General features: G+C 40.1%; 2 protein-coding genes across 8 annotated transcripts in view; one reads left to right on the top strand and one right to left on the bottom strand.

Annotated features, from left to right (window-relative positions):
• HACL1 (2-hydroxyacyl-CoA lyase 1) overlaps positions 1 to 11896 on the bottom strand; it is a 25455-nt gene extending 13559 nt beyond the window's left edge. For 2 of the 4 annotated variants that reach the window (XM_017836097.1, XM_017836099.1), the window contains exons 1-4: positions 11793 to 11896; positions 10729 to 10833; positions 4567 to 4607; positions 3243 to 3323 (exon numbers count right to left, since the gene is read on the bottom strand). In XM_017836097.1, the coding sequence (XP_017691586.1) occupies positions 3243 to 3323; positions 4567 to 4607; positions 10729 to 10833; positions 11793 to 11849 (284 nt within the window). In that variant the 5' untranslated portion in view covers positions 11850 to 11896. Of the gene's footprint in view, positions 1 to 3242; positions 3324 to 4566; positions 4608 to 10728; positions 10834 to 10998; positions 11212 to 11792 lie in introns of those variants that run through there. The other 2 variants (XM_017836098.1, XM_017836100.1) reach the window with 2 other exon arrangements.
• BTD (biotinidase) lies at positions 11387 to 21025 on the top strand. Of its 4 annotated transcripts, none has more exons than XM_017836102.1 (4): positions 11387 to 11498; positions 16342 to 16576; positions 17888 to 18037; positions 19466 to 21025. In XM_017836102.1, the coding sequence occupies exons 2-4, from the start codon at positions 16346 to 16348 to the stop codon at positions 20648 to 20650; spliced, it is 1566 nt and encodes a 521-aa protein (XP_017691591.1). In that variant the 5' UTR covers positions 11387 to 11498; positions 16342 to 16345; the 3' UTR covers positions 20651 to 21025. The 4 variants fall into 4 exon arrangements, with proteins under 4 accessions (XP_017691591.1, XP_017691590.1, XP_017691592.1 ...); XM_017836101.1 differs by lacking the exon at positions 11387 to 11498 and adding an exon at positions 11584 to 11693; XM_017836103.1 differs by lacking the exon at positions 11387 to 11498 and adding an exon at positions 11986 to 12049.

Below are 21025 nucleotides of genomic sequence, written 5' to 3'. Positions count from 1 at the left end.
TGACATCTAATCTAAAAAGCTAAAACGCATTGATTGGTCCAAAACATTTTGTATATAAGAGGTACTTTAACATGCACAAGCACTAGAACTAAGAAGCACACTAGGATCCAATTTTTCATAAGGATTAGGTTTTCTTTGTATACAATTTGGAACACAGCAGAAGTTAGCTGACTGTCTGAGAGCACTTCTCCCGGCATTTTGTCTTTAGTAAAAAAACCCCAAAGCCCAAAGAAATGAACAAAAATTCAACACGCTTAAAAGCAGTCCTGCTCTTAAATTAGGTCATGGCTATATGTGGAAGACAGTATTAGCTTACAATATGGGTTACAAATTACACATGAGTAATTTTTATTATAATTTCCACAAAATACAATAAATTATTTTCCCACAGGGAATAAAAACTGGTCTTTTATTCCATTTGTAGGTCAAACTTCTTAAAATGCTAAATGCTGAGTCAATGGAAAAAAACATGTCTTATTAATCTGCTTATTCCTTCACACTAAATTGAAATATTGGGTCAATAGCTTTCTAGGCTTTTTCTGCTGAACAGTATCTCTTCAGATACAGCCTTTCCTTTGACTGCATTTATCTATATAATGTATCAAGCTGAAACATTTACAGTGTGCTCCATGCATAATCTTAAATTTAATCCCCCTTAAGATTTGGGTATATGTGTATCTAGACCCAAGCTTCATAATCAGGCCATTTCTCCACCATAAATCAAAAATCTCAGTTCTAATCCCCTGAGGTGGTGAAATGAGAACTTCAGGCTGTATCTTACCTTTGTGAAAAATTCTTATGGAAAAATACACTTGATGTATGCTTTACACATTTTATTCTGCTTATTCCCTGCCATCAGCAAAGTGATTACAGCTATCCATCTGTAACGAATTTGCTTGTTCATTAAAACATTTAAATAAATTTTGAAATTATAAGTGAGAGGAACATGGGGGTTGTCACTGTCAAAGTAACTACTACTTCCCTATAATGAAATATAATTATGAAACTACTCAACTTTTTAGAAAGCGAACTCCAACAGCTATACCTTGAAAAGATTTAGTTCTGCTCTTAAAGTTTTACATAATTGTAACTAGAAAGAAGTTTTCCCCCCACAGAAATCATCGTACTACTGTCACAACACTATAGACATTCTGAAGAGCAGTGCTTATAAAGCAACAGTGAAGCTTAAAAACAACAGTGAGGCAGGAAGAGCATTGATTTTAATGAAACTAATAAGAATAGTAAATCTTACAGACTTGCAGGAGAATTTCACTAAACTAAAAAAAATTTCAACTGCAACTTCAGGTAAAGAGCTTACCAAAGTAAAACCGGGAAGAGACTGAAACAGAGAGGAATCAGAAGAATGGATCTCCAGGCTCAAGGAGGACAACTCAGACAGGGCTTTAACCACTATCCCTTAGTCTGAGTTACTTAAAGTCACTACCAGCAGAGTCAGGTTCAACATTCAGATTACTTCCATGCAACATGAAGTAAAAAAAGCTGAGCCATTGTAGTGCATTAACAATGCCAGGTGTTGGAATCACATTACACATAGCAGATACCTATCAGGGCTAACCTTGCCCTACAAATTGGTCTCATCATGCCACTTCCTCATAGGGGATGGTACAGAGCAGGAGACTTAACACCTTGTTGCCACAAAGAGCAGATGATCTCTCTAACTTCTGCTCCCAGCTGCATAATCCACTCTTTCCCTCACTTAGGGGCTTGATGCTTGCCTGGCTGCAGAGGGAGCTATTTAGCCCACTTCTCTAACATGACATTATTTACTTATTTTTGCTGGGTTAGTTTTTTGGCAGAATAATGAACTGAAACTGACTGTTGGAGCAGACAAGCACCAGAGCTATCAAGAGTGCAAGCAGTAGGAGTACATGCCCAGGAGAAAGGTGTGGAGATTATATTATTATATATTATTATATCCCTAGTCCTTCTCTCCAATGCACAGCACCCTTTCTTACAATGGCAATGCCAGCCAACCATAAATGGGAAGCATTTCTGGGAATGCAATAGAATTGCCTACTAACAAAGGGGCCAAGGAAAATTAGTTCCATTAGGCTAAATTCAGCGTTTGTGAATGTTTACTTCTCTCCTTTTGGCATGTGGTAGGCAAAAGGCAAGCCTGATGTGACCAATGAAAAAATCATTCAGCAAACACTGTGGTTTGGTCAGGGAAAACTGATTTTCTTACTATATTGCCAATTTTCTGTCCAACTAGGTAAGTCATTCCCTTCACCTTTTGCCAGGAGTACAGGTTTATGAAAGATCAAGTCAGGTAAACAGACCTTGTCTCAGACAAAAAAAGTTTGTGAGAAAATAGAAATATCTGCTGCAAATCCAGAAGTAAATATGATGAACAATTCCTTTGTATAACCAAATTCACAACTGTTCAAAAGCAAGATTTGCACACGATCTTTCTTCTTTTAATCCAAGGACACATAGTGACAGCAAAACTTTGTTCAAAAACTCGTTTTTTAAAAAAGAATTTGAATACTAGTGGTTTTTTTTTCCAAAATGTCAGAGACTCAATCTGTTAGTTGTTCCCATTACCTCGTCCATCACCCCCTGCTAATTTAATGTTCCGGATCCCATTGTTCCAGATCCCATTGTTCTGGATCACAGTCTGTTCTGTGAGCACACGTGCTGGTATTACTACAGCTTCTACTTCAAATACCTCAGTACAGCTTTTTGAACACTCTTCTGTGATAGACCAGCTCAAGTTGTCACATCTCAGTGAAGGCTTATAGGAGCAAATACTATCACGCTGTACGTCCTTTAATTCAATACTTAATTATTGTTCTAAATGTCTGCGTGGGAAGCAAATAGGAATATTAACAATGCAGTTATCAATTTGTTTACATGTGAAATACAGTAATTCAAAGGCAATAAGGATTTAAATTTAGAAAGAACCTTTAAGACAATCTCCACAACCAATAAAGCATTACAACTTCATTTTCAAACATATCCATACAACCAGCTATGCTGATAGATTTTCTAATATATGCACAATGGGGTAGGACAAAAAAATGAGAATTTTATCCATAAGATCACAAAAAATGAAACAAAATTACTTTTAAGGTTGACAACTGAAGAATTCCCTTCTCACTACCCACAACAAAGGGGCGGGAGGGGGGAGGTACAATACTAAACACTGTGGAGCTCAACATCTGCAACAAATAACAATACACTATTATTGGAATTTTAAAGAGAAAATGCAGTTAAATTACCAGCAGTTAATGGTTGCATTTGCCATCCCACCAAGGGCATGTAAAAATCCTGGACCGGACACTACAAGACATACCCCTGGTCTAGATGAGAAGAAAAAGAGGGAGAGAGAAAGGAAAGTAAGCATATGGAACACCAAATAAATCATCAACAAAAATTAGTAAAATGCTGAAATATGGAATACTAAAGTTTTACTCATGTCATCACAAGTCATGAATGGCAAGGAATTTGTATGAAGGACTAAAGACAGACAGAGAAATCAGAAACCATTTAGCTGTATCAATCCAACTGGAACAGCAGCTGAACAGTTGTTACGTGCCATCCACACAGAGGTCTGCAAGGTACGCAGGCTTATCCTAACACAGCTCCTTACTTCTTCTATCACATTTACTCCATCATCTAACATTGATATGGAATTTGGTAAACCATTTACATTTGCAGTTTTCTCAACTGCACTTTAGCAGCAGATATCAGCGACAAAGCTCACACAAGAAGAAGTGCATCTGATTCAACATAAATTTATTACAGTTTAGTTCAGGCAGAGGCACTTGTTATTCCAGGTGATGACAGAAAAAATGATAATTTTTAACTAGTGAGCATTCCTTAGCAGATTTACAGACTACTTACGTATCAGGGGGAAAAAAATCAGCTTACTTCCAGAGGATTATTCAAAGGAAGAAAAAATACAAAACTGTGTAACACAGACAGAATAAGGAGTGACCACCTGCATCATCAGGTCTGCACTTCTGAGTGAGCAGACACCAGATGTTTAGTTTAGAAAAGGATCCATACCCAAGAAGCACAAGTCACAGGCCACTGAATGCTTCCTAACAACATTAAGAGCAGAATGCAGTACTTTGTGTCAGGAGAAGCACACAGGAGACTGGAAGGCATACAATCAATCTCTGTATTGATAAGATATTTGTTGAACAATTCACCCAGATGATGAGACTGAGGTACAGCAGGCCCACCAAGTTGCAGCAAACAACAGTGGTGTGATTTCTGCCCCTCATACCAATGGTGTTAAGCTACTATTCAGATATCAAAAGGGAAAAAAATTAAGTAAGTTATAAGATGGTCAACATTATATGAATTTAAGCACCTCCTTGCTCTTGCTCTGAGTCATTGCAACAGAAATATTGATAACTGTTACTGATATTTTAGCATTCATGCTCCGTTTTAACTGCCCTACATCTGCACACACTAAAAAGTTCCAGCTCCAAAACAGACAAACCTCTCTAGTTTCTGTTAAGTCTAACACAGTTAATATTACAATATTAATATTTACTAAATTATATTATAAAGATTGATAAATATGGAATGTACCTGCCAGTCAAATATCCAACAGCAGATGCAGCATAACAGGCCTGTTGAAATATTGGAGTTAATTACACAATTATTATTATGCATACATTTCATAACATTTTGTACATAACTTTCAACAAAGATACTGGAAATATAGAGGTACAGATTCTTCCCTGATTAGTAGAGCTTAAATGTAAGCAAAAGTACCCCTTTTCCCTCCCCATTGTAACGTGTGTTCATGAAGATTTATATGAAAAATCTTAAGACTCCTCTCCACATTTCAGGCTCCTGTTGTTACAGAGTATTACATTAGGAATATGTGGGATTTGAAAAGGAAAAAAATCAACAAGATAGAATAAACCAATCAAACAAAAAAACCACCAAACACTAAAACAATGCATGAAACTTCTGCCTTCCACTGCATTCTGGACTAACATGGAAGAGGGATTTGCAAGAGAAAGACAACAAGCAGAAATCCAGCCATCACTGGAATGACTCACTGTATGTCAGAAATTAAGCAAAAGGTTGAACTAACACACTGAAGAAATTAATTAGATGATTAGGGATTGTCTTTTTGAGCTGACCTGCTGAAGTACTTCTCATTCCACCTTCAGTACAACACTTTGCTTTAGCCAGTTTGACATTTTAAAGAAAAATTGTGTTTTGAATAATTTTCTCACAAGTAACATCTACAACATGTGTTAGCACAGCTTATCAGCAGTGGAACATGTGACATTGCCAACTCTTTCCTATTCTCATGCTTTGTCTTGAATTGAGCAAGTTTAAACACTTACTGCAAAAAACCTCATTTTGCAATTTTTTGTAAACTTTTTTTGAAGTAAGCTCCTGGCCTTAGAGCCTGCCTCTTTCATTTTTAAATAGAGTTGAGATTTGTTTTTTTAGTTATATTCAAGCATTCTTGTGATAAGAAGAATAAGTAACACAAAAGCTCCTTCTAAAAGTTTACAAAGCTACTAAATATTTTCCTCAAAAATATGAATTATTCTAGGTAACAGTCATCTCAGTTTCAATGAGTCAAAACACAGACTTTTTCTAAGTTTTTACAGAGAAGGAGAAACTGCCTTGAATATCCTCATTATCCTACAGATAAAGATCAACTGTCTGATCAAAAGCATGGAGCTTAGTACACAATAAGAAACCCTCATTTTCTTTGCACCATTAGGATAGGGAATTGTTGAGCAAAAGCATACACTGATAAGAAAAATCTCTTTGTACTTTTTATACACGTCTGACATAGAGAGGAAAAATGTCACTTATGTTCAAGTGATCTGTGTGCAAAAGTTTGGAAATATTTGGAGTATGACTTACAAAAAGTTTTGTTAATGGACCTCTAAGCATGGACTTGAGTTTCTACAGCAATCATGTTTTAGAACTGAGTGGCAAAATAAAGCAGCACATAGAATTTGGATTCACAGTCAATTGCCATTAAAACTTTTGCTGCTTCATTCTGCAAGGAAGCAACATGACTAAAGATATCCGTGTTTACAGGAGATTGTAAATAATGTTGAAGGCATACTTAAAAATTTTTTTTGTGTGAATAGTAGAAAGAAGAGCCATTTTACTGATGAATCTTGCACCTTCATCACTAAAATGTGAGTAATGACACTCATTATCTGTTACGGTCACAAGACAGTTGATCAGCTGAAACCAGATCCTTGTGTCCCTCAGACAAGCAAGAAGGACGTAGGCAGATAAAACACCATTGCCCACAAAACCACAAACAACATTAGGAAGAAATGTAGGAAGTCTAGATGTAAGCACTCAACTCAAAGCTTGCAACCACCCATGAGCGCTGGGCTTGAACTGCAGCCAAAGCAGAGGCCTGTTCCTCCCATTAAAGTAGAAGGACACTAAGCAAAGTTTAATTAGTCTGTTTTCAAATCAAACATAAACAACATAGCGAGTAAACAATGGTTAAGCATTTCTGTACCCAGCAGCCCAGGTAAAATAGTACTGCCATTCCTAGGAGCAGGTCTGAGGCCCTCATGTTAATTGTATCTAATGTTCAGTGTTCCAGGACTGGTCTGTACAGCTTGTGATCAACTTATTATGAGAGAGAACCTGCTGTATGAACCTGAGCTTGGTACGTGGCGTCTTCTGTTACCACATACAACTTAAGTCCAGGCCTTGCAAATAAGGATTGAAAGCAGCAGCCCCAAAATAATAAATTATTTGCTAATGGCCAATAACTTGTCATTAAAAAAGTGTGACTTTGAGCTCTGGCAAGCACTGTTTTGGGTAAAGCAGCAGTGGCTAAGCAACAGGAAAAACCAAAACAGAACAAAAAAACTCCAACAGATGTGCAACATGATCAGGCACCTGTCTGGGCCTGGGAAAGTACCATCCTGCATTATACAGTCCACAGTCTACGCATGGAGGACAAGGGGTTAGATCTGTTCAGAGACCAACACATCTTATAAAAAAAGATCTTGAATGTGTAAGGTGGACTAAACGATGCCCACTTTTGTTCCAGATGCCCTTCCTGAAGGGTTCTCAATTCCCCTGACAGCTGCACCAGCTCCAGCATATTCGTAAACTCACAACTAACTCAGGTTATGAATATCAAGAAGAGATTGCTTTGAATACGTAGTGATAATTATTATTAAAGATTAGGAACTAAACATAAGCAATGTGCATTATTAACAAGTAACAATCTAGTAAAGGGGATTTTTTTAAGTTTAAAATTCATCTGGGTTACCAGTCTTCTAAACAATCACAGCAATCTCTAATAACCCAGGACAGATGCACAAAATACATGCCGCTGTGGAGTTGCAACACAACTTTCCAGTGTTCAAAGGGCATTTGGATGCAGGTCAAACGGCTCCTGGCAAATTTATGCCATATTACAGGCCACAGGAAACTGGCTTACAGCTATTGGTAGCACTACTTATCTTTTAACTCCATGCTTTAATCTGGTCTTCTGCTCTGCAGTTTTGTGTGCTTTTCACAGGATCACAGAATCATTTAGGTTGAAAAAGACCTCCCAGATCATCGAGTCCAATGACCAGTCACCACCTTGTCAACTAGACCACGGCACTGAGTGCCAGGTCCAATCGTTTCTTGAACACCTCCAGCAATGGTGACTCCACCACCTCCCTGGGCAGCATAAGGACATAAGGATAATTTTGTCAACATTTGTCAGTTTTCCACAACTGATGTCAACCAATAAATACAGTGCTTGATTATTGTCTTGAGATTTTTTTCCTGTGTTTTAACTTGTTTATGGGTCCTGTGTCCTATGAGCACTACTAATTAGAATTTTAGCCCTTCTGCAAGGAAATGGTTTTGCTACATCTGGCCCAGAAATGAAGCAGAAACTCGATCCTTGGAAAAAACCCTTAATTTTCCATATATCTCAGATAATACACAGCCGCCTTCACCAATAAAGGAAGCAGCTGTATACACATTCTCCAGAGCCAGACCACACAACTAATAAACTTAGACATTTAAAACTATGATGTGTAAATATTGAGTGTATCTTGAATATACTGTATATAACCTTTCACCCTCTCCTCTGCCAAGCAGTTACTCCATGTCTTCAATGAGGATAAAAAACAAACCAAAACTCACTACAAGATGTATCTTTATTCATTCTTTTCCAGTCCCCAAAGAAGACAAACCCTGACATTTTGATACTTAAACAAGTCTTCATGTAATTTTCATTCCACTAAGCAAAAGTATTTCATCTTTTACACAGCAGAATGTTTCTTGTCTGCTAGATTCTTGCACAGTGACAAAAAGGGTGATAAGTAGGACAGCATCTCATTTGGCAGTGCAAAGCAGTCTTCCCTGTTAATTACAGACATATGAGGACATTAATTTTAATTGTTTTAATAACCACAGCTAAAACTAGAATATTTGCTAAATGGCCTACAGGAATATAAAGGCTGTGTTAAATTCCCAGTCCTTCAAGGAATCAAATACACCTTTTAAACATGTTTGTATATATTTGCCTTTCTCATATATTGCAGATTTTCCATAGAGACATGCATTCCTCTAAATTCCCACATTCCAATACAAGAGTGTATGGATTAGACAGCAAAAACATACAGCTCGTGACCACTGTTAACTGAACTACTGTTATAATACTTCATTGAGGACTGGGACAATCCACAAAAGCTACGAACTACATGGGAGAAAACAGAAAAAAGAACACTGCTGCAAAATACAGGTCCAGAATATCTGAAGGATTTTCTTGTGTTAAAGTGGTAAAATTCTAATTAATAGTATTCATAGGAGATAGGACCCATAAACAAGTTAAAACATAAGAAAAATACGGTAAGATAATAATCAAGAAATTTATTTACTGGTTGGCATCAATTACAGAAAACTGACAAATATTGCAGAGCAACTCTGAGTAAGGAAAACTGATGGATCATTTGCCAGCAGTCCAACAACCAGCAGGTACAGCTTGTGCAGCAACCCTTGAAAATGAGAGATAAACCTGAGCTTATTATCTTCAACCTCAGACCACCTAAGGAACTACTGAATGACTAAGGAAGTTTTTACTACTGGGGAAAAACAAACAAATCCAGAACTAGTGGCAAAACATCAAAATGGTTGCCACAACGACCCCATGGAGCACTACAGGTTGGGGACAGAGTGGCTGGAGAGTGGCCAGGCAGAAAGGGATCTGGGGGTACTGATTAACAGCAGGCTGAACATGAGCCAGCAGTGTGCTGAGGTGGCCAAGGCGGCCAATGGCATCCTGGCCTGTATCAGGAATAGTGTGGCCAGCAGGACCAGGGAAGTGATTTTGTCCCTGTATTGTATACTGGTTATGTTGCACCTCGAGCACTGTGTCCAGATCTAGGTCCCTCAATTCAGGAAAGACATTGAGGTGCTGGAGCAGGTCCAGAGAAGGGCAACGAAGCTGCCTTTGAAGGGTCTGGAGCACAAGTCCTATGAGGAGCAGCTGAGTGAGCAGGGGTTTTCAGCCTGGAGAAGAGGAGGCTCAGGGGAGACCTCATCACTCTCTACAACTACCTGAAAGGAGGTTGTAGACACGGTGGGGGGAAATCTATCTCTTCTCCCAGGCAACAAGTGACAGGAGGAGAGGGCACAGTCTTAAGCTGCACCAGGGAAGGTTTAGTTTGGACATTAGAAGAAGTTCTTTACAGAAGGAGTGATCAGACACTGGAATGGGCTGCCCAGGGAGGTGGTGGCGTCACCGTCCCTGGAGGTGTTTAAGGAAAGGCTGGATGTGGCACTTAGTGACATGGTCTAGTTGACATGGTGGTGTTCGGTCAAAGGCTGGACACAATGATCTCAGAGATATTTTCCAACCTAATTGATTCAGTGATTCTGTGAAAATGCTGAGGAGCTTGACTCTAATTTCTGACACCTACACAACGAAGTTGAAATATATATAACTAAGAGAGTCTATGTTCCTGCTTGATTTTGAGCATTCAGAAGCATTATAACTTTCTATGGTTTACTGCTTGGTGAGCATTTAAAAAATTGTTAAGGGAAAAAAATCATAATTACTTAAACTCTCAGGACAAGTTTATCAATTAGCAGGAAAATTTTCCTCTTTGGGCACTTAAGAACAGAACATAGACAAGGAAAAAAAGTAAAGAGGTAGGTCAGAAAGAAATTAAAATACTACTAATTAGAGAGAGAATGATAATATTGTCCTAATTTGGAAGGGAAGACATCACTAAAAGAAAATGACAGGAAAAAATTTTAAGAAATAAGAATATTGGAAAGTCTATAGAAAGCCACAGAAAAACAAAACACATGGATGAGCATCTAAAAAAGTGGTAGATAAAAATTGACGATATATGACTTGAAGGAGATACATTTGTTATTTTTTTCCTTCTGTTTCAAAATGCTCTGTTCAAATTCTTTTCCCCCCTATTTTCATCCTACATTCACTCCCTTTTTGGAAAAGGGCATTTAAAAATGAAAGAAGCTGCAATTCCCTTAATAGGAAATGAGGGGCCACTTTAAAATGGAAGCAGGAAAAGAAGGGCACAAAGTAACACTCAACTCAATGCCCCAGTGGTGTCCATATTCCAGAATGAGTGACTGCTTCTCTACAGGTTCTTTAAAGGAACATTCAGAGACCACATGCTTTGTAGTAAGAAAACATAAACCGGGTTTCATTCCACTGTAAAACATTTAAGGTAAGGATTGGTCCCACTATAGATATATACTTACAGCTTGTTCATTTCTCATTCCCACATATTTTATTCCAGCTGCCTGGGCTGCAATTGCAATTTCAGTGACAGGAATACCAACAATGCCAAACATGTATTCAATATTCTATAAAGAAAAATGTTAGAAGAAATCAGATTTTTTTCTCCCCAAAAGACAGCTTTAATAAGCACATGTCAAAGACAGACATGCTAACAACACAGGCAGTCTAAAACTAAAATGTAACAACATATATGGTCACATAGAAGTTTAGAGGTCACTGTGGAAACATACACAATGCCAGACCGTATTTCCAGCTCAGCCCTCTGAGGTTGTGAAAGCCTTGGATTTTGGAGGCCCACAGGGAGTGGGACAGTGGTTCAGTGCCTCAGTCAACATATGTTCAGTGCCTTCTGCTGATCAATTCTCACTTGGGACTTCTCCGTCACTTTCCTGTTTCCGGGTAAGTCAGCTTCACCTGCTCTCATGGCATCTCATGTTCTTGCACTTTCACAGAAAACAGACACCAAAAAGGCCCCAGGCGATAACTGGGGTAGTACCGTCCACAAAGAAACGCTGAGATAAAGAAGACTGTGCTTATTTTTATTACAGCCGAGTGTCCTTTCTCTGTGTGTCACAGGCTAAAGGCAAAGTCTTCTGTCAAGGCCGGTGTCAGGTTAGCACCAGCTCGAGTTCAGAGATAACACAAAGCTTTGATCACTGTAAAGGAGGCGCAGGAGGCACATCCAGCTGCCAGGGGAAGAGCCGTGGAGGGCCGTCGGCATTGCCTGGCGGTAACGGGGAAGGGGCAGGCTCGGGAAGGGGCGAGGAAAGGAATCAGTGCGGGCCTGTGGAACGCCGCCCCCGGGTCAGGGGTGCCCGGCAGCACCGAGATCAGGCGGGGCCAGGCCGCTCCTGGGGCCGTGCGGCGGGACCGACCTCCCTCCCTCCCACAGAGCGGCGGGGCGAGCCTTTCGCGCCCACTCCCGGTGAGTCCGGCCGCGCACACTCGTTCTCCGCGGGCACCCGCGGCCCGGCGGGCGCTGTCCCTGCCCGCTGGTTGCCGGCCCCCCGCCCCGCACCCTCACCTGATGCCGGAGGGCCTGGGCGATGAGCTGCGCTCCGCTAACCGCCTCGCCCTCCATCGCGCCGGCACCGCCGGCCCGGGCCCGGCCGAAGGTCGGGGCAGGTGACTGACAACCCGCCCGGCCAATCAGGCGGCGGGGGGCGGGACCGAGGGCCGAGGGTACCACCCCTGCCCTGGGGGCGAAGCCTAGGGGAGCTCCCGATTGGCCAGAGCGGGCAACCAATCAGGAAGCCGAGAGGCGCCGGCCCCCAGTGTGAGGTGGGAGCGGGACGGGCCTTCCCGGCTCCTGCCGGGAGCGGGGGCGGAGGGGCGGGATGCGGAGGGAGCGGCCTTGGAGCGGGGGAGGCGCGTTTGTTGCCGGCCCGGCCCGACCCGACCCGGCCGCGGCCCCGAAGGTCTGCGTGAGGCGCAGGGCCTCGCGGGTACCCGGGGCTGCCGCCCTGAGCTCTCCGGCGCTGTGGGGCCGGTCAGAGATGGCGAACGCGGAGCGGGGCAAAGTAGGGGAGGGTTCGGCGTTGGGTGCCCGGCGCCGACGCTCATGGGGAGGAGTGTGGGACATCTCACCAAAATCCCAGATGAGGGATGGCGCACACGCATTTCCTGGCTCGGCCCGTTCGGGCACTCGTGGCAGAAGTGACGCGGTTGACAACATGTCCCTGCCCCACCCTCCCCTTGTCCAGCCAAACCCCTAACGATAGCAGCGTTCCGTTCGCCCTCACTCATCAAACAACAACAAAAAAGTAGATAACGAAGCATAACTAACATAAAACCTTTGCAAAACGTACATAGTGAAATAGTGTAATCAAATGCAGCAAATAAAGGCAGTAGACAGGATGTATCAGTGGGAAAAAAACCTTGAATTTCACTATGTATATTCTTATTATATGTTGTATAAGCTATAATAGAATGCCAGCAAAGTCACAATCCACGGATATCATACAATATGAAAAAGTCTTTATTTTTTTATAGCAATTTAATATTTGCCTAGTGATTATTACTTTTTGTGTTACTGTCATTACTGCTTATGTTACTATTATGTTACTTATTGTTACTGTTTATGTGACTGTACTACATGTTGGGCATGGCCTAACATGCATTTGCTGTTAATCACTTGAGGACCCAGACGACTGCTGTGCTACCTGTGTTATTTTTGTAGTCTGTTGGATTATTGTGAGTACAGAAGTACTAAGAAGCAGGGTATGTGTTGCTTTTCTGTACATACATCCAGATGTGGTGAGAGGTGACATTCTAAGTTTCCAAAGCTGTTGAAAAGTGAGTGAATGGATGCTTTACTTCATGACATAAACAACAGAATTTGTTGATTAGATAGTTCTGAAAAGCTGAATAGGAAGAGTCTGCAGCGGGACTGCAGGGTAAACTTGGTATCCAAACTCAAACACCAGTCTTTTTATCCTTTGTGTGGAAGGAATATAAGTGAATATTGAGACTGGATGACAGTAATAGTGCTATGAAATACTTGTATTTGGGTGAGATGATCCTGCTGGAGCCTCTCTGCCAGGCAACAGACCACATAAAACAGACCACAGGAAAGGGACAGAAAAATAAAGCATTTCAATTCATGAAAATTTAAAGTTGTAGCTCAGGTGAGGTGACAGCTCTATAGACCCTAAGCAAATTAACTTCTCCTTAAGGAAAAGATTTATTAGATGGTGTAGCATTTTCCAGTGAGAAAAAAATCCAGAATGTGGCAGAAACGTATCTGAAATCTCAACAGCCTACGGGCTGAGTAAACCCCACTGGTATCCTTATTTTGCTGGAAAGGTTAACATACCCAAGCCCAGCCTTGGGGCTTGTCACAGCTCTCCTTGTTAGGAGCAATCCATTAGATAGCAATTGTTTAAACTGTCAAACAGGGGAAAAGGCTTTGGGGAGCACTCACACAAGTGCTCACCCACCGTCTGTAGGACTAGCAGTAATCACAGCCAAGGGAAAGGACTTGGAGGAATTATTGTAGTTATTATTTTAGTTGGCCTAGGTTTAGCAAGATGGGATTGTGTGCATGTTGCATGTTTGGTGCTAAACCTCTTGTGCATCTAAATGAGGAAGGGATTCAGATTAGTACTTTTGAGTGTTTCTGACCACCAGAAAATGAACTGAGGCAGAAAAATAAGAATTCTCCAAGCATGTTTGTAAAATACAACGTTTTGTAGAAGCCTGTTAATTTTTTCTGTTGGTGTGTTTGGCTTAGAAGGCAAAAAGGCGATTTTTCTAATGCATAGCAATTCCATCCCGTGGTCTGAAACTCTCCAACTCTTTCCATCCATTGTAATGATGAATTCTAATTACATCTTAGTTGACAGCTTTAGTGAAGAGCAGCTGACTAGAACCCATTCCAGTCCTAAATAGGCATTTTGGCTCTGAAGCGGCGACGGAAATAGAAAAGAGTGTTTTGTCAGTGAAGTGCCACACAGTTTGTTTATTTTCAGTAGGTTCCTTAACTGTGAGAGGTTTCCCACCCATCTTCTCCCTCCTTCTGATATTGCTTTATATTTTCACATCTGCTTCGGTATTTCATTTGCAAAGCTGAGATGCACAGGGCAGACCCCTCTGTTCTTGATTTGCGTTGCCAAATCACCCCTCGTAGCTACTGGGTGTTTTCCTCAAGATGCAGAGTAGCAGGGGTAGCTTATTGTACATCACTTCAAAACTGTTTATATAAATGCAGTATCTTTGATCCATCTGATTACAGAGATGCCATGGATTTATTCTGTTTTTATTGTTCTTTAAATAAATTTACCCTTGAAGGCATGTATGTATGGACACTTGAGCTAATTAAAGCTCAAGGAAATATGAATATGTAGTTGAGTTTAGCAGCATCGAATACCTACGTTACTCCTGGACCCTTATAAGTGCTTTTATTACATGTTAAAACTTTTAGGTTTAGCAAACATATCTTCTGCCTGCCATGGGCATTAAGGTTATGATTTTGCTGTCCTGCGTGAGATTGTGTTGCTATCAAACTAGTGTTGCTAATGGCATGTAGAACTCATGGAAGTAAACAAGTGACTTAAACTAAGTACTTACTATATTTTTTTTTTCAATTTGCTCACTGTTAGTGTTTAGGTAAAAATAAAGCCCACAGCAATATTGAGGATTGCTCAATAAGCTGGTTTTTGTCCCGGAATTTAACCAAAGAGATGTTTTCAGTTAACTTGCCATGGACTTTTTTTCTTTAGGTACAAAACTACAATGTAATATGAATAAAAATAAGACTGGGATTAGTTGAGAATTTATCTTTATTTCCTGTTGAACTCCTAATAGGAATGAGAGAAGGCTTTTCATGCGTGTGTCTATCAGTCTGTATTTGCTTTGGAAAAATTCAGGAGTTGTGGATTACAAAGACTGCAGGGCATTAAGAACATTTTGGAACATTTTTTTTTTCTTGGATAAGAGTTCCCAAAGAGCAAATACAATCAACAAGTCAGTGACTGAACTTACGGGCTGTCAATATGTAGCATTAGTGCATCTCTCCTGCATGCTCTTTCAACTTCACTAATATTTGAGGTTTAATTCCTTAATGATACTAGTAACAATGTGGTGATAGATGAAGAATTCTCATACCGTGAGAATAATTCTGAAGAAAAGAGCATTACTATAGTATTTCTGAAGTGTTGCATTCATTGTGTCAGTCCTTGTTCTGTATAAGTAGTTTACTAACTTGGGAAATCAAAAGGCTACGTGGCCCATATTGCAGAGTGCCCCAGCCTTTCAGAGTCAATAATTCTTAATTTCTTTATAAGAAAAGCTCAGTAATGCAAATTCTCTCCATTTTGTATGAATTTTTGATTTATTGTTATTACTATGAAAGCATTTTTAACCTTACTCATCTGCATTGTATAGGAGGAATGCAGATCTGAATGGCACTCAGCATATTTATAGATGTTCAAAAAAGCTGCACTGTAGGAAAAATATTTGCCTTTTACATATGTGCAGTTGGAAAGCATAACTCCATAGTTAACCCTAATCCATAATCCATTAGGAGAGGCATTTTCATGATAGAAAGATAGATAAATGCAGAACTAGTGTCTGATATAATTTTTCTGGCAATCATCTGTTTCAGTATTGATAAAATAAGTTCTATTTCTACTTGACTACTAAATACAGTGTTCAAGTAATTTTAGGAAATGCTACTTTTAAATACATCCCCCATCACCAAATAGGAGAGGAGATGCAAATTTGTGAGCTGCTTTTAACTTTTCCGAAAGATGCTTTGATATATGGTGAAATAATCTATAAATGAATGTTAAAGTTAATTGTAAAGGGAGGCCAAGCAAAGAGATCAATAGAACTATATACGAAGCTAAAACACTTTTAAACAGGAAACAGTTATTTAAAGCACTAGTATAGATGGATTTAAGGTTTAGAAACAATATGCATGTGGTCATTCAGGAATTTAAGAACACCACACTCAGTTCAAACACTGCTAAGAGTCTCAGCTACTGTCCGTATTTAATCGTAAATTTAAAATCCTGGCATGATATTTTGTTCAAGCTTCCCCCACCCCACCTGTTTTCTTTTTTTCCCTCTAGATTTATGGCATACACCATGGTGCATCTGTGCTGGAAGCTGTCCATCTGCTTTTTCTTCTATCAAGTTGTCTCAGGAAGAGTCAGGAGGGAGGGGTATTATGTTGCCGCCGTGTATGAGCACGAGTCCATACTGAGTCCCAACCCGACAGCCCTGGTGGATCGTCGCTCTGCGCTGGATCTCATGGGCAAGAACCTCGACATCTACGAGCAGCAAGCAGTGGCTGCTGCCAGACAGGTATTGCCACAACTTGGAGCAGTTGTGGAATTTGAATGACTGATACTGTGACTGATCTAAACGGAATCCACCTCATTTTTAGGAACAGTTCGGGATATATGGAGTAGCTGCTGTTTGAAGATAATCTTTTACATTTGTGTTCCCAAGCAACTAAAGCTATATTTATGTACATAACTATGGTCTGGGTTTTCAGACACTCTGACCTGCCAGCAGCTCTGAAAAAAAAATCAGGCCAGTTAGCATCCCGCCTGGCTTGGGTTATTCCAAGCTTGGAAAAACACGCCTATAGTTATTTAGTATAGGGAAATTAATTTTCTATTTTGGTCTGAATACCTAGCTCCTTTCTGTTTTCTTAAATGGAATGTTTTCACTGAAAGATTGTCTTACAAGCAGCTGTCTTTGAGTTTGATTTTGTTCCAGTGCTCTCACTGGAAATTCTTGAATGTTTCTAAAAGCTAAGGGAGTTAAATGCTTTGGAAATTAGTGTTCCACCATTAACAGTTTTGTGGAACTAAAGTTTTCCATTCCTTTCTCCTACCCTACCGTGGAATGGTTCTCAGTCTAAATATATTTAGAGGAGAGAGACTAGTATTTCTGGCTATTCTTATGCAGAGCACCCTTTCTTTCCCTCACTGGAAAACCTGAAGCTGGTTCTGGTCAAAGGAAGCAACTGTTACTGTCCCTACACAGACAAGGAATGACTGCAATTTTCACAGATCTGTTGATTTGGGAGAGAATAGTTACCATTTTTGTATAATTTTTTTAGACATTCAGATGACTGTACAGAAACACTGTCAAGCTATTTCTGAAATTAATAGTCCCAGTACCCCGTCCAACCCTATGTACCTAATCTATTAAGTGATGCTGCACTCACTTTTGATACAGGTGCAGCACCTTTGACAAAGTTCATCTGCAAACAGCATAATTCTGATAAAAAAATTAAGACAAGTTTTTAACATCATTAGTCTTTAACCTGAATCATGTCATTCTCATGACTCGTGTGAAGGGAGAACACTTTTGGTGAGAACTGAGATGAAGTCCTGCTCTTATTTGCATGCCCTTAAAATAATGTCAAACACATTATTTTTCAAGATAAAGGTATGTGTCAGGTTAAATAAGATTTTTTTTAATACACAATTACACCTGCTACATAGTTACACCTACTATGAAGTCGAAGAAAAAATACTTTGAAGATGCATTATTGGCAAAACATAATTGGATTATACTTAACTTTCTTTAGCTCTTCCTACCCATGAGATCCCCTCTTTTCCTTTGCTTTGCCTACAAAACATGTATTTGTTTTACATACAGGGGGCACAGATCATTGTTTTTCCTGAAGATGGAATCCATGGCTTCAACTTCACCAGAAGCTCCATTTATCCTTACTTAGATTTTGTTCTGCATTCGCACTCTGGGAAGTGGAATCCGTGCAGAGAGCCCTATTTGTTCAATGACACAGAGGTAAACATAGGAGTGATTGATGTCTGCAGGGGTGGAATAACTAAATGCTAGGTTTGTGCTCCAGGTGGGAAATAGCTCTAGTTGTTTTGCTTAGGGAAGTAAGCAGGAGGTTTAGCAACTCGTAGTACCAGATTCTGTTTTCATGGATGCTCAGGTTATGCTGGTTTCATTCTGTTTAGATATGTACACAAAGGCTCACACAGCTTTTGTGTGAGCCATCTGGATTTGTCATCTCCTCCTCCCCAACCTCTTCTAGTAAGAGGCGTTGTGTGTGATTTTATTTTGAACAACGCTGTTTTATATAAAACAACATAGTAGTATCTTTGCTTTTGGTGCATTCTTGTTACTGGGGTTTAATGACTTGGTGACACCATAACATTCTGACTCAGTGGTCGGGGGTGGGGGGATGTGTGTGTTTGTGTGTGAAATGATCAGCACTAGTAACAGGACTTGATCTGCTACAATGTAATAGAAGTCACAGCTTGACACAGACCAAGCGTGATTACATAAGAAGTGACCTCCATGTTACAAAAATAGTGTTTTCATTGACTGTTCTGGACCCGAACTGAAAATAACCATGCTTAGTAATACAGACTGTTAATTCTTATTAACCTTACAATAGCCAACATAATGCAAGAAGTCATGCATGTACCTGCTAAGCAGAATTTTTGTGCTAACGTGAATCTTGTAAGTTGTAAGTGATGACCTATTTTGGCCTATGAATCTTTACTACCCATGATCATGGCCAAGCAAGCAAGAAGCTGGTTGGCCAGTCAGACCCTGTTTGGAGATTGCAGTACTGGCAGTCTTGGGTTCAGTGCTCTGTGATATGGAAGAAATATCCCAGTAATACTGTAGTCTGTAACATCTTGTATTTCTTTTCTGTAACTATGCAAAATCTATTCATTTACATCTCTGCTTCTGTAAGTGCAGTAATTGCTTTTTAAAATTTTATAGTAAAAACATCCAGTTGCAGGAACAAGACATCACAGTTGCAAATGATCACTATTAGAAGTTCTAAAGGCACCCACAGATCAGTTGTGCTACCTTGGCAAAGCTTTCAGTTGACCTATGGTGTTTGAAAGCCATTGTTGCTCCTACAAGTCAGAAATTTCTGAAAATTAACAACCTTGAAGTAGAGAGATTTATTTACTTACTTCTCAGGAAATGAAACCCATATATTTTTTTTCTGTTCTATTTTAAAATTAATATCCAAAATACTTTTCTGTCTACAAAGCTATTGGTTCCAGTAACTTTTGTCAAAAAATCATTAGTAATTTTAAATTTTACAGATATGGTCAAACATGCTCAATTTTGAACACAGTTGAAAGTAGTAATTTGAAAAGTATTAAATAACTCATAGGTGCTTAAGTAGAACGTATTCCTCCGTTTTTTGAAGTGCTTACATTTCTCCATACTGTTTTCCAGGTTATTCAGCGTCTGAGCTGCATGGCACTGAAGAACAAAATATTCCTTGTGGCAAACTTAGGAACTAAGCAGCCCTGTGAACACACTGATCCTCACTGTCCACCTGATGGAAGGTACCAGTTCAACACCAACGTGGCGTTCGATGATGATGGTACGTTGGTAGCCACTTATCGCAAACACAACCTGTATTTCGAATACGCTTTTGACACCCCTCCAGAGCCTGATTATAAACACTTTGATACCCCTTTTGCTGGCAAGTTTGGCATGTTCACTTGCTTTGATATACTCTTTTTTGAGCCCGCAGTGAACCTCATCAGACAATACAATTTGAAACAAATTGTATATCCAACTGCCTGGATGAACCAGCTCCCGCTCTTGTCTGCTGTAGAATTTCAACAGGCTTTTGCAACAGCTTTCAATGTCAATATTTTAGCAGCTAATATCCACCACCCTACCTTGGGCATGACAGGGAGTGGGATATACACTCCAGTCAAATCCTTCATCTACCACAACATGGAAAGTTATGGTGGCAAGCTCATAGTAGCAGAAATTCCTGTGATTACCACGGATCATGAAACCAATTTGGAGAGTAATGAAAGATTCAGAGTGAACTTACATGACTCATGCAGGACTTTTACGAGCACCTTGCTGGATGATCAAGTTTGCTTTAAGGAGCAAGAAGAGACTCCTGGCAGAGTATCTGAAAAAGGAAATGAACAGTTACCTCCCCCATTTTATGCAGAAATGATGTATGACAACTTTACTTTCGTTCCTGTATGGGGGGAAAAAGGACAGCTCCAGGTTTGTGCCAATACCCTTTGTTGTTACTTAAATTATCAGAGAGCTGTTTTAACTGATGAATTATATGCTTTGGGAGTTTTTGATGGGCTCCATACAGTGCATGGCACATACTATGTCCAGGCCTGTGCGTTAGTGAAGTGTGGTGGTCTCAGCTTTAGCACTTGTGGACAGGAGGTTACAGATGCCACTGCTCTGATAGATTTCCAGCTATGGGGAAATATGAGTACCCCTTACATCTTTCCTTTGCTGCTGACGTCTGGTATTACCTTGGACTTTGCTGATCACATGGGCTGGAAAAACAACCACTATTTCATGAGCAAAAATAGAACATCTTCTGGCCTTCTGACAGCTGCTCTGTATGGACGATGGTATGAAAAGGACTAGCACAGATATTTGAGTCAGAAAACAACTGCCCGTATGTTCAGAGTATTTATCTTAACAGAAGTTGTTGAACATCCACACTTCCTAGAGGTCCAGGTGTGTTTGTTAAATGACTCACTGATTAGGTTCCACATTTGAAATGATAAGCAAAGCACCCTAAGAATCTGTAAGTACAGTCTGTACTGTGGTAGCTTATGTCTTACCAGAAGGGAAAGAACTGCCTTGCAAAGATAAAGGCTTGCTGTAATTTGGTGAGATGTTTTATATGGGGAAAACAACTCATTTCAACTGAATTTGTTCCTTTTAATTTAATCCTTTCATTTTCTGGTGTTCTGGCTTGGAGTATGGAAATGAATGGAATGGAAAACTGTTGCAAGA

This window comes from Lepidothrix coronata, unplaced genomic scaffold (genome assembly GCF_001604755.1).
Source record: "Lepidothrix coronata isolate B3197 unplaced genomic scaffold, Lepidothrix_coronata-1.0 Scaffold270, whole genome shotgun sequence".
Classification (NCBI taxonomy): domain Eukaryota; kingdom Metazoa; phylum Chordata; class Aves; order Passeriformes; family Pipridae; genus Lepidothrix; species Lepidothrix coronata.
The sequence above is the reverse complement of the archived record's forward strand: the minus strand, read 5'-3'. Positions and strand labels throughout refer to the sequence as shown.